The following is a 14,407-nucleotide window of genomic DNA, read 5'->3' on the forward strand; positions in this document are numbered from 1 at the left end:
AGGGGCTGCCCGAAGCCCAAGCGCTACCGGCTTCACGGTTTGCCGGGCAGCCTCCAGACCCTGCGCCCCCGGCTGGGCGCTTCCCCTCCCGGGCTCCAGCTGCGCTGGGGAAGCGCCGGCTGAGGGTGCAGGGTCTGGGGGCTGCCCGGCAAACCGGGAAGCCGGTAGCGCTCGGGCAGCCCTTTCCTCGTGGCTGGGAGTGGGAGGGAGGAGGGGCGGAGTTGGGGCGGGGCTGGGGGTGGGGAAATGGACGGGGCCAGGTCCTGTGGAGGGTCCTCTTTTTTTATTTGCTGGATATGGTAACCCTAGGAGCACTACTATACTGACCTTCCTCAGAGCTGCCATTTTACATCTTTCGTCGTATGCATACAGTACGTTTTCAGAGGCCTTGAATGTTTTAGGGGGTTGCATCTTCTCAGGCCCTACAGTCAAATTAGAATATGTGGAAACCCAATAGTAAAAAAATGGACTTTGTGCATTCAAATAGTTAAAGGAAAAGGAGTTCAGCAATACAGCAGGAATACTGAAATCTGAGTTTGGTTTGTTGCACCCCAGGCTGGCGGGGCTTGGGACTAATGCAGAGGTTGCTGTTGGAATAGGGGAGAGCCTCATTAATCTCTAGCAGTTTCTGCCATTAAGGGAATGATGACAGGTTTTGAGGAGAGTCCTGTCTAGTTCAGCTGCCCTGACTACTAAGTGAGTATGAAGTCATAGGGATCACTGGAATTCTGCATTGCCAGACTGGAGCTGTTACATATGAAGTAAGGAAGCTTCCTGTCTTAACTTTCTCAGTCCTGTCTACACCAAAAGATGTGATGTTCTTTTGGAGACGTGAGTCAAGGAGTCTTGGCATGGTTTAAGGTTCTATTGTTTTAATGATTAATTACAAAATCCTAGTATTTATTACCTTTCTGAATTAAAAAAGGCCATGGAGCTGGATCTCCTGCCATACTTTACATACAGTATTATCAGCTGTAGCTTTCCTTATCCTTAATTAACTCCCAGGCACATTGTGAGAGGGCAGAAGAGAAAGGACACTCACTGTGTAAAGAAATCCGTATAATATTGCACAAAACAAACAAGTCTCAGGTAACCTGGCAGACAGGACATCTCGATATTTCGGCACTTTTAGCATGGTTGTATTTCAGTCAGTAAATAATAAAGTGTGACTGCTCCAACCAGGCACATTGTTTTACTATTTTCTTGTTAATGGGAACAGTGTGGAGTGTGGTCTCACTGAGATGTAAAATTACAGCAGCACATACAGATCATGGTTGCAGTAATCTGCAACCAAAGTTGTTAAAGTGAAATAGATGTTGCATTTATATTCTCAATATGTGTGTTAAACTTTAAAATACGGATATTTTAAAATAAATACTTTAACCAATAGTTCCTGATAACGCCTTTATAAATTAAAAAAATCATTGCCACACTGATAGGCTTCTTAAAAGTATAGTCTACCAGATCTCCCCCTTGTGTAACTCCATTGACTTCTGTGGAGTTCACCAGGGATGAATTTGGCTCCATGTGTACCCAAAGGGTCATTAATCCGTCATGTTTTTGAGTGCAATTCCTTTTTCATAAGCACCATGTTTTACAGAGATTCTCTCCTAACTAGCTTAATGAGAGGCTGGATGGATAGGACAGCATATTTTCTGTATGGCATTTACTTGGGGTTTTTTTGTATGTCTTTGAGATTCCTCGTCAACACAGATCCATCACATGCCTAGTTACAAACTTCCACTTGCAACCTAACTTTGAGGTTATAGGTCTGACCTACAGTATTATTCACCTCCCAGTGATGTCAGAGGAGAATAACAGTTGAATTCCAGACCTCTGACATCAGCCTGACCTGAAACGTTCTTGCAGTAGAAACTAGAAAAGGGCTACTGAATCTAAATTAGCAAGAGCTGAAGAAAAGCTGTGCGTGAAATGGACAGAGTCCTTCCCAGGGCCGAAGACATAAGGCTGCAATAAATCAGTACATTCTACTGAGGGGAGTTGCTTCAGATACTGGCTTGATGCCATTCAGAGTGTCACTGGAAGGCTGGGAAAGAGCCTGCCATCACACTGATAAATTCCCTACTTCATTTGTTTATTGATGTGACTTAGCATTTTAATTTATTTTATTATTTATTTTTATCTTTGCTATGTTGGGCACAGACTTTGCTTTAATGTCAGTTTGAAGGACCAGTCAATGACCCTGATTTATATGTGATAGCTTAACCGGTTAGTAAGTTAGTAAGGGATGTGTTGAATGCAATTTAGCTGTGGATCAGGAGAGGGAGTTCAGGAGCATTGAGAACCAGACATCAAGGGGGTGGGGTTGTTGCCTATGGCTGCTCCACCCTCACTTTGTGTCAGCAGGTAGAGAGAAAGCTTGCAGTCCCAGGGGAGGGAGGCAGAGAGCTGAGGAACACAAACTGCAAACCACAGGCTTCCTCCTCCAGGGAGTCGATCCAGAAGTGCTTTGCTGGAAGGAAAGCTCTTCCACGACATCTACATAACTTTCCAAGTCCACCTCAGGATTCAGAGTCCTTGCTTCTGGGATTTGTTGCCTACTTTAATACTGATAGCAGTCTGCCTAGGTTTGCTGCTGGATTGTTGCTGATATTTCCAAATTTTTTCTTTCTCGCTTCGCACATTTCGAGCTGATCGTTGTATGTGCTGTAACGAGAAGAGAGACTCTTTTATTTGAATGGAGTATTCAGAAATGCTTTTGGATTAATTCTAAGCTTTTTCGATTGCATTTGGACACTTAACTTTCAGCCATGCCTGGCCCAGGAACTTTCAGCCTGGAGTAAATTTCTACCTTTGATCTTGTTGGATTGTCTTTCAGGCTGTGGAATTCCATTCCTATCTACCTGCATTTTGTGCATGCGTGCGTGTGTGTGTGTGAGAGAGAGAGAGAATTATTTTTTTCTAAGTAACAGGTTGGTAAAATAAGAGACAGTTTTTGCTAAGCTGTTAAAAGTTGGTTTTGTCCAGGATTTATAGAAACATTTCCATCTGTTTCAGCCCCTGGAGATTCTTGCAGGCAGACTACTCAGCAAGTTTGCAGATCTCTCTTAAAAATCCATATCTCCCTTCTCAGGAGAATGATCAGTGTCCCAAGTCATTTTAGTTGCTGAATTTCTCTATCCCCTCTCTACAATTATGAGGATTCTTCAGTACTTTTTGTGTGACCTTTGGGTAGCCCATATGGATTTTTTGTGTGTGTGGTGCTTTTATTTACCATTGTACTAACGTGCTTGAAAGCAATTACAGCAGTTCCTGAGCGTGCACAGGAATAGCATAAAACAAGGACATGTTGGTAACTTTTTGCTCAAAGCCTGTGCCTAAACTTTTAAAATGTTTTGGGGGCCTTTTTACCTCCTGGGAATTTGAAAATAGGTTGAGAAGCCTCGTGTTCATCTAATGAATTTTGGGAACTGAAGATAGAAGATATGTGCTTTAAAACAGACTCCAAACACAGATTACTAGTGATTTCCTATCCTTATGCTGAACCAGGAGAATAAATCTTGATCCCTGAGCCCAAGTGAGCGAGGCATTTCTAACAGAACAGGGATGTCAGGGATCAAATAAATTTGGAGGACATCCCAATAGCAAACACTTATTATTTATACTGAACTTTAAAAATACTGCTGTAATTATCGAAGGGGAATATCCGCTCTCCTCCAACATTATTCTTTAATATGTGGAGTTGATGGAGGACGCTGATACTTGTAATGAACATTAAATCAGAAGAGCTTATGCTTTTGGGAATGAGATGTGTGGAGAAGATAACTAGCTGGAGAAAAGGCCAAGTGCATCTAAGATTGATGTGTTCGACCTGCTGATCATCCTGAAATGTAATCCTGAAAGGGCAGGAGCTATAGAGACACTTCTTGCATGGCAGAGACTCGCTCTGTGATTAGCTCAGGCAGGACTGAAATGCTACATTGTGTTGTTGTATGTCCTGGCTGGGTTTTTTTAATGCCCGTTTGTTCAGTTTATATTGATCTTTCTGGATCTATCCATTGGAGGAGAAGGAGAAACGCTTGATTTAGATTGTTGGTGTTTTGTTTTTAATTTTGTTAAGGCCCCACAGGCCTTTGGGCACGTGGCACCAAGGAAGAGAAACCATTATCGTGAGAAACAGAAGAGGAACCCTATAAGGAGTGCCAGGAGGAAGGGCTGTAGGTTACTGAGCCCCTCTCCTCTCCTTCCCATATGCCCCACTGACTGGAAACACACAAAAGCTCTATACTTAACCAGCTCTGTCAACTGTTGGAACCTGCTGGTGGGGTGAGGATGCATTCCTGAGCGATATGTGTGGCCGAAGTGCACTGCTGCAGCTGGTAGCATGAGTGCTGGCCCCCAGCTGCAGCTGGCTGTCCTCTGGCCTTGGCTGCTAATGGCTACACTGCAGGTTGGACTTGGCCATACTGGGCTGGCACTGGCAGCGGAGTCGGAGAGGTCAGCAGCACAGAAGGCTATTATTAGGGTGATCCCCTTAAAAGTGGAGCCAATCACATTGGAAGGAGTGTTTGCTAATGTTGCTGAGGTTACTCCAGCAGAAGGAAAATTGCTGCAGGTAAGAGAAACTTTATTCTATCCCATTCCATTGGCCTTATGCTCCTAGTGCCATATCCTTCCCCCACTCCCACCCCCTTAGTGCTCCTAGTGCAGTGGAATTGTTTTTATTTCCCAAGTGTACATTTGTAACCAGAGGAACCATGTGTTTTTTTTCTCTCTGAGCTGCCCACCTGTTTGCTTTGTAGTATAGTATAGTATCCTACTGCTCTTTAACCTTTCACACTGTGAAAGGTTAAAGAGCAGTAGGATACTATACTATACTACAAGATAATTTCTTTTATAACTGTTTTTTCATCCTGTCATCAACTGCAGTGGTATACTAAAGCTGCTAGTGTACTAATGCTGAATGTATGGACATGTTCAGTTGCTCCTATGGGGTTTATTACTTTCTATCATAGTTGGTGATACAATGCAAAGTCTGGTGAGCCACTTTCCATATTGGGCAGACACCACTCAAAGAGGATGGGCTTTCTGTTGAAATCCTGAGAGATTCTCCTACTTCTCCCCTTACTTCTATATTTCTAATGGATCCGAGGGATACAGGTGGATTCTGCCCTCCATAATTATTGATCCAGGATCTGAGTGTTGGCTCAGCTAAGGAGGCAAATTATCCTCAATTCGCAGGTTCCCACAGCGTCAGTACCTGTTATAAGTGTAATCAATATCTGTTTCTAACATCTTGATCCAAAGAGAGAGGAGAGCCTCTGAACAGATTATAGCAGCAGAGGCTGTGACAGAAGCACAGGTGTGCTGGTCAGTGAGCAGGCCGATTGCTGACATAATGTATCTGTAGAGTTCGGTTCATTTTAGCAGAGCATAGTGCGCTACTGGAGTACCTTCATGTGCCATCTTGTCTGTCAGCGACTTGCCTTGTGTGCCTTTCTCACACACAACTGAGCTCCCTGTTCAAGAACCAGATACTACAAAGCTCATGAAGACAGATAGTTTTTATTAATTTCAATTCTGAAGTCATATTTAATTCTGAAAAGCAGTTCCCTGTGGTGACTTTCCAAATGTGACACTGACTCTTCAGTAACTAAAACAGTAAATTGTATATAACAATGGGAGAACAGAAAGATCTTTGAGCCAGTCTTGCAATATATGGTCCTCTGCTAACAAATCGGAAATGGACAGTAATACAAGATAGAGGCACTGAGGCATTTTGAAGCTTAATTCAGGTTTGTAAAGCAATTTGAACTCGGAATGAAAGTGCTAGAGCAGAGCAAAGCATTATTATATTAAACCATATTCCCATTATGAAAAGTATCCTCGACAAATATACTTGAGGACCAGTTCTGTCCCAAGCAACACCCATGAAGTCAATATTCATGCCATACCAAAATCTACAGCAGTGCAGTATGTAAGTGCTGCAATTGATCATACAGGTCTTCAGATGTTCACCCACAAAATATAGAATATTGACAGGGTTTTTAAAAAAAAAAAAAAAAAAGAGGATATCCCGTGGTGCATGGAAGTTTGAACATTTTAACCTAATACAGTTTTTCAAATTGTTATCCTTTTACTATAAGAAGAAAGCTGAACCCATTCTAAGACACCATAGAATGAACTATTTTGAGAACTAAACATTGGTAGATTGGAGTGTTAAATCAATGAGAGAATAAAAATGTCCACAAAATGAAAAGGTTGGAGAAACTCTCACTAATCTTATTTAATGTGTCTGATGTATGTAAACATACATACAGTTCAGTATCTGATTTTAGGCCCTGATTCTGTAACTAGCTTTGTACAGGTGGACATTTCCCAATCTCAGAGTCCCACTGAAGTCAGTGGTATGCCACCTGTTTGCAAAGGTCCATGCACGTGTAACTGGTTTCAGGATTAGGGCCTACGATTAAATTTGTGGGGTCAGAGACTATCTTCATTTACAGGATGTTTATACCACGCCAGGCACAATGGCCAGAAAAGCTTAGATATTATACATACTGACCCCTTGTGTGTATGTATAATATCTTTAATTATGTTATAACATAGTGATACTCAGGTAATACAATACAGTGCCATTTAAAAAAAAATAGGTCAGATCCTGCTGTAGGTTCCATGTGTAAGGCCCCTGTGTGCACATGGATCCCATTGGAAGAGTTGAAATCTAGATACACAGTTGTAGCTTGTTGTAAGAGTAAGAGCAAATTCACTTTATTTCCTCAAAGTACACAATGAAAAGGGTTTAAGTAACTCAAATATAAGAAACTAATAGGATGGCCTATATATGGGTTTACATTTAAACAGGGAAATAATACATCTTAATTATGGTATATTGGAATATCTTACTGTCCTTATATTAATAACATCCCTGTCCTGCATGTGCTTAACTTTGGCATCAATGGAACTACTCGTGAATAAAGTTAAGCATGTGTGCAAGCATCTACAGGTTCAAGTCCTTGTATATGATTTAGATACAAAACACAACATTATATTTCCATCAGCTAATGAGAAAAGCTTTTTTTTTTTTAACCTCCAAGTTTAGATCTAAAGTTGTGATGACATGGTTACATTTCAAAATCAGTAATGTACAACCAGTCAGTCGTCCTAAACACAACTGTACATAAACTATCAGTGTTACCACTGAAGAGAAAAATGTCTGAACAGTCCTTTGTGAAGATTTTTAGTTCTACTAATAAAGCTAATGGCTATATAACAGCCTTTTATGGATAAATGAAGTTAACTAGAGAGCTACATGCTGAAAATTAAAAAATTGGAAAATATAAATTGTTAATACAATGATACAAGAATCAGCTTCAGAATTAATGTAGTAAAATGTTAATTACTTATGGGCATATCCTACAGCCCTTTCTTCCATGGGCATTGCCTTTCACTTCTGTAAGATTATTCATGTATAAGGGGCCAAGGGCTGCAAAATTAGGCCTCATACATTAAAAGAAAATTCTCTATCTGGGTACACTTAGATTGACCAAAATAATTACTGTTACAGAGCCAGTTTATTATATAAAAGAATTTAGTGTCACCAAACATGTAAATATCACTATCAGAATATATTTTTATTTTCAATGTATATATCATATTCTTTAGGGGCATTAAAAATGTTTAAAAATCAACATTAATCCTAATGTAGCAAACAGACTTTATAAATATGACTTCATAAATAAAACCCTCCCAAATCCAGACCAAGCTCAGTCCTATTTCCCCCCCACTCCCTCATCATCCTTTCTGTTTATACCAGAAAAAGCCTGGGAAAACACTGAACTCCCAAAGGTCACCAAATCCAGGCTCCTGTGACTAGGGAGGGTATAGGGTATCGAGATAATTCTAAAGCAAAGGATCCCTCACTGAGAAGTCCCTGCCATCAGCCCCCTCCAGTCTAAACCAGGGGACAGTTAGCTCTGGCACTCCAGAGGTAATATGTCACAAAGAGAGAATAATCTCTCAAATACACAGGACCACTTAAGACATTATAGGTCAAAACCAACACCTTATACTTCAAATGGAAATAATATGCTCTCAGCATGAAACATTGCTTAGTAAGTGGGAAGCAGCATTCTGCACTAGCTGCAATTTTCAAACAGTGTGAAGGTGCAGCCCCATGTAAAGCACGTTGCTGTAATCTCTCTTTGACATGAAAAAGTCTGGATAATTGCAGGAAGTATCCCTACATTAAAAAGGAAAGGACACAATCTTCTAGATAAGCACATTATAAAAAGCACTTTTGACCTTTGCTGCTAATTGGAGATCCAGAAGCATCTGAGATCCAAAATGGCCCCCAATTTCAAACCTTAGAAATGTTTGGCAGATGAACGGCCTCAGTTGTGGTTACTAATAATGTTTCACTACTTCTCTTTTTCTCTATTTTGTAATTATTGTCAGTCTCTGTGCTGACTTGAGTCTCAGCCAGTTAGCTTTTTCATCCATGCCCCAATCTCCATTACATGTTGGGTAAATCATTTAGTTTCACTTGTAGGGTTTGAAAAGATAGAAATATCAGATTTCCCAGAAAAAAGGGGATAGAGCCATACTCCAGATTGACTCTGCCTTCTTCCATTAGAGATTTAGGGATAATGAAACGTATTTGAGAAATATGTGATCACGTAATTAAAGACTGTATTGAAAAGCATATGTGCCTGGGGCTCAGAATTAAAAATTAAACATTAATTATAATTTCTTTTTGGGATGTATAACTGTTCAAACACATGTAGAAGTAGAAACATGGTATTGCCTTTGTATATGATATTAATGAGATCAGTATTAAGAATTCTGTATCCAGTTCTGGTGTCCACATTTTAAAAAGAATGTTGATGGATTAGAAAGGGTAAAAAAAAAAAAAACAGAGAGAGAGAGAGTGATTCAAGGTCTGAAAAACTGTCAGATAGAGAGACCTTTAAGAAACTCAAATTATATCTATAATTTTATCCAAGAGACAGTTAAGAGGTGATTGATCATAATCTGTAGAAATCAACATGGGAAGATTTCCGATAGTTGAGAGCTCTTGTAATTTAGCAGACAAAGACGTCAGTGTTGGCAACTCTCGTGATTTGACTACAAGTCTCACAATATTTGGTGTTTTTCTTAAAATCACAGTTGCTAGAATCAGGAGATAGCATGAGAAACTCAGTTCTTTAAAAAAAGAAGTAAAATATGCTTGTAGTTCTGATGGTTGCAGAGAAAAACCTGAAAACATAAAGCAAAACATCCTAAAGGCTCAGAAGGCAAAGAAAAAAACTCAAAACTTTTTATTAAAAAAACTTAATTTTAAGTCAATGACATGATTTGGGGTCTGATTCATGATTTTTGAACACGTAGGGTTAGCGATACTAAATAAGATCCAATGGCTGGAAGCTGAAACTAGATCAATTCAGATTACAAGTAAGGTCAAATTTAACAGTGAGATTAATTAACCAGTGTAACACGTTACCCACAGATTAACAGAATCCAACATTACCCCCAGATTACAAAATTTAGAAATGGAGAGGGTTCCCAGTATTGGCGTTCATAGTGCATTTGGGAGATGATAAGTCTGAGTGAACTCAGTTAAATGTATATGGATACAAATCCCAGGCACTAAAAATGTAAATATATTAGTAGGACTATATGGTTGATCTCTGGATCAACAAAAGGATATGGGAGTGCACAATGTTGAGATAAATCAAAGAGGCAGCAAAGTCTAACAAAATGATAATAATGGGTGACTTCAACTATCCACATATAAACAGGTCAAATGATACAATGGAATGAAGTTCAAAGAAACAATTTCTTGACACTTTTAAATGCTGATTGCTTCTTGGAACAACTAGGTCTATCTAGAGCACACAAGAGGAGCTTAGGCTATGTCTACACGAGTACTTTTGCCAGTATAATTTACATCATTCAGGGATGTGAAAAAACCACCCCTCTGAGCAACATAACTTACACCAGCAGATGCACCAGTGTGGACAGCGCTATGTCGGCAGGAGACCCTCTCCTGCCAATGCCACTCGATGTAGGTGGTTTAATTATGTCGACAGGAGAGCTCTCTTCCATCGGCATAGAATGGCTACAAGTGATTTTACAGCGGCACAGCTGCATTGGTACAGCTGTGCCTCTGTAAACTAGCTATTGTAGACATGGCCGTAGTCTAAAGTAAGTAACATACAAGATCTAGTTCAAGAATTAACAGTAGTTGAGCCACTAATAGTTATAGGTTCAACATCCTAAGCAAAGTATCAAAAAAGGACACGGTGACACTAAACTTTAGAAAGAGAGACTTCAATAAAGTCTAGTCAAAAAGACCTTGAAGGAAAAAGGTAAAGAAAAAAGTCCTTGGATGTGACATGGATGCTACTTAAAATAAAAGTAGAATCACAGAAGGCTGAACAAAAAGGAGAACCAGGAAGTAAATATGACGATGGGTACATCTATGCAGAAAAAAAAATCCACAGCAGTGAGTCGTCTTAGAGCCTGGGTCTTAGCTCATGGGTCTTGTGCTGTGGGGCCTAAAATAGCAGTGTAGATGTTCGAGTTTTAGAACCCAAGCTCCATCCTGAGCCTGAACATCTACACTGCTATTTTTAGCCCTGCGAGCCTGAGTCCATTGACCTGGGCTCTGAGACTCACTGCTGCGGGGCTTTTTTTCCTGTGTAGTCTCACCCTCTGTTGACAAGGTTCAAGAGGTTACCTGAGCCAAAGAGATTTTTCAAAATTTGTAACAGTAACCCTAGTTATGCCAATATGCAGGAACATAAATTACAGTAAGCAATATGTAAGAGGGAAGTTCAGAGGGCTGAGATGAATTTCAAAGAACAAATTGCTCAAAGCACTAAATAAAAAATGCAACAAGACATTTTTTAACTATATCAGAAACAGGAAAACTGCAAAAGAATTTCTGTCTGCTGGATCATCAGAAGTTGAAGGGAGCAATTAATGATAACGAAATTGCTCAGAAACTAAATGATTTCTTTGCATCAGTCTTCACTGCAGAAGATTTGGGGGAGATACCTGCTCTTTTTTTGGTATTAAAAAGAGGTACTACCAGAGATTGAGAGAGGTGCTGGAATGAAATGATGATTGAACAAAGCCCAGATGATAGATCCAAGAGTTATGAAAGAGCTCCGGTATGAAGTGGTTGAGCTTTTAGCAAAAATAAGAACTTGTTAAAAACAGCTATTGTACTGGACTACTGCAGGATGAAAAATGCTTTACCTGTATTTTAAAAAGACTTTAGGACTGATTGGGAGAATTACAGACCAATAAGCATTACATCTGCACATGGTAAATTGGTTGAAATGATAATTTAAAAATAGAATAATAAATAATAATAATAAAACACCTGGAAGATTATGGTATGATAGGGACTAATCATTATGGTTTCTTCAAAGGAAAATGATATCCCACTAATCTATTAGAATTCTTTGAATGTGTTGATAAAGTAGTGGATAAAGGAGAACTGGTTGACATTTATTTAGACTTTCAAAGCCCTTTGTCAAAAGTTTTTAACAAGAGGCTACTAAAGAAACTAAGTAGTCATGGGGTAGATAAAAAAAAATGGCAATGGGACAAAAAGCAAAGAGTAGAATTAAATAGTTAATTTTCATCATGGCTAAAGTGGTGTGCTTCCAGGTTCTGTACTAGATCGGGTGTTTGATATATTAATCTGAAAACAGGAGTGAACTATGCAGGATGACATAAGGTTATTTAGGTTAGTCAAAACTAGAAAGAACTGTGAGGCACTTTAGAGAGACCTAGGCTATGTCTACATTGTGGAATCTACACCAGCATAGCCCCCTTGTGTAAATGCAGCCTACACCAACAGATGTTTTTCTGTCAGTGTAGGGACAACACCTCCCTGAATGACATTAGCTACATCAACAGAGGCACTTCCATCAATAGCTGTGTCTACACTGGGGGTTTTGTCACCATAGCTATGTCAGTCAAGGGTGTGGTTTTTCACATCCCTGATTGACGTAGCTATGCCAGTATAACTTTTAAGTGTAGACCTAGCCCTAACCAAGGTAGGTGAATGGGCAAAATAATGGTAGATTAGTCCTGGTCTACATTAGAAAATTAGGTCAGTTTCACTATGTCGATCAGGAGTGTGAAAAATCCACACACCGGAGCAGCATTGTTAAACTGACCTAAGTCCCAATGTAGACAGTGCTAGGTCAACCTAGCTATTGCCTCTTGGGGAGGTGGATTACCTATGCCAGTGGGAGAACCCCTCCTGTTGGCATAGGTATTCTCTACACTGAAGCACAACAGCAGTGCCACTGAAATGTTTTAAGCACCCAAAAATTCTATTTTGATAAATGCAAAGTAATGCACATTGCAGGGGGAAAATTTGAACTATTCCTACGCCTTAAAGGGTTCTAAATTAGTTATCAGCTTAGGAAAAGGATCTGAGTATCACTGTGACCAACTCAATGAAAATTTTTACTCAATATGCAATTATGGTCAAAAAAGCAAACAAGGAATGGGATGGAAAATACAAAAGACAGCATAATACCATTATATAAATAATGATGTGGTCACATCTAAAATACTATATGCAGCACTCTCAGAAAGGATATTGCAGAATAATTGCCTTTTCCTAAACCTCCTATAAGAGACTTTTAAAAACTGCGATATGATTGGATTATGTTTAGAAAGGGGCCGTGATAGCTCAGTGGTTTGAGCATTGGCCTGCTAAATCCAGGGTTGTGAGTTCAATCCTTGAGAGGACCACTTAAGGATCTGGGGCAAAATCAGTACTTGGTCCTGCTAGTGAAGGCAGGGGCTGGACTCGATGACCTTTCAAGGTCCCTTCCAGTTCTAGGAGATGGGATATCTCCATTATAAAAGTATGTAAAATAATGAATAGTTTAGAGAAGATTGTTATAGTTCAGAGGAACTGCACTTGTATTTCTCCTACCATGGTCCCTCAGAGCATCCACTCCAGGCTCCCAGCTCCTCAGCCATCACCTCTCTTGGACAAAGTCCCACATCTCTCTCTTTCCTAACCAGAGGTTGTCAGACTGTGCAGGTCCCTTATTGTGTGCCCACAATAATACATTTATTTAATATAATGGACCCCAACAATACTAAAACTTAATTCAGTAACGTCTCCCAAGGATATGACAAGAAATTGCCATATGTATCACAAAGATAAATCAGGAGTCTTTGTTCTCTCTGTCCTATAACACATGAACAAGGAGACATTCAATGAAACTGAAAGGTTATAAATTCAAAACTGATTAAAGGAAATACTTTTTCTCGTAACATATAATTAAGCTGTGGAACTCTTTGCCATATGATGTCACTGAAGCCAATGATTTAACAAGCTTCAAAAAGGGTTGGGATATTTATCTGGATAACAATAATTTCCAGAGTTGTTATGATAATGCTAAAAAAAGATTGGAAATTATATCATAGAATCATAGAATATCAGAGTTGGAAGGGACCTCAAGAGGTCATCTAGTCCAACCCCCTGCTCAAAGCATGACCAATTCCCAGCTAAATCATCCCAGCCAGGGCTTTGTCAAACCGGGCCTTAAAAACCTCCAAGGAAGGAGACTCCACCACCTCCCTAGGTAACGCATTCCAGTGTTTCACCACCCTCCTAGTGAAATAGTTTTTCCTGATATCCAACCTGGACCTCCCCAACTGCAACTTGAGACCATTGCTCCTTGTTCTGTCATCTGCCACCACTGAGAACAGCCGAGCTCCATCCTCTTTGGAACCCCCCTTCAGGTAGTTGAAAGCTGCTATCAAATCCCCCCTCATTCTTCTCTTCTGGAGACTAAACAATCCCAGTTCCCTCAGCCTCTCCTCATAAGTCATGTGCTCCAGACCCCTAATCATTTTTGTTGCCCTCCGCTGGACTCTTTCCAATTTTTCCACATCCTTCTTGTAGTGTGGGGACCAAAACTGGACACAGTATTCCAGATGAGGCCTCACCAATGTCGAATAAAGGGGAACGATCCCATTCCTCGATCTGCTGGCAGTGCCCCTACTTATACAGCCCAAAATGCCATTAGCCTTCTTGGCAACAAGAGCACACTGTTGACTCATATCTAGCTTCTCGTCCACTGTGACCCCTAGGTCCTTTTCTGCAGAACTGCTACCTAGCCATTCGGTCCCTAGTCTGTAGCAGTGCATGGGATTCTTCCGTCCTAAGTGCAGGACTCTGCACTTGTCCTTGTTGAACCTCATCAGGTTTTTTTCGGCCCAATCCTCTAATTTGTCTAGGTCCCTCTGTATCCGATCCCTACCCTCTAGTGTATCTACCACGCCTCCTAGTTTAGTGTCATCTGCAAACTTGCTGAGAGTGCAGTCCACACCATCCTCCAGATCATTAATAAAGATATTAAACAAAACCGGCCCCAGGACCGACCCTTGGGGCACTCCA

General features: G+C 40.3%; 1 protein-coding gene across 2 annotated transcripts in view; it reads left to right on the plus strand.

Moving 5' to 3' along the window:
• The first annotated feature begins 2,408 nt into the window (after positions 1-2,408).
• The window catches only part of RNF43 (ring finger protein 43), a 118,743-nt gene continuing 106,744 nt past the window's right edge, over positions 2,409-14,407 (plus strand). For both annotated transcript variants that reach the window (XR_004643445.1, XM_034752784.1), the window contains exon 1: positions 2,409-4,576. Coding sequence is in view for 1 of the 2 variants with exons in the window: in XM_034752784.1 (XP_034608675.1) it covers positions 4,346-4,576 (231 nt within the window). In the remaining variant the exon portion in view is untranslated. The remainder of the gene's footprint in view (positions 4,577-14,407) is intronic.

Source organism: Trachemys scripta, chromosome 18, assembly GCF_013100865.1.
Source record: "Trachemys scripta elegans isolate TJP31775 chromosome 18, CAS_Tse_1.0, whole genome shotgun sequence".
Classification (NCBI taxonomy): Eukaryota; Metazoa; Chordata; order Testudines; family Emydidae; genus Trachemys; species Trachemys scripta.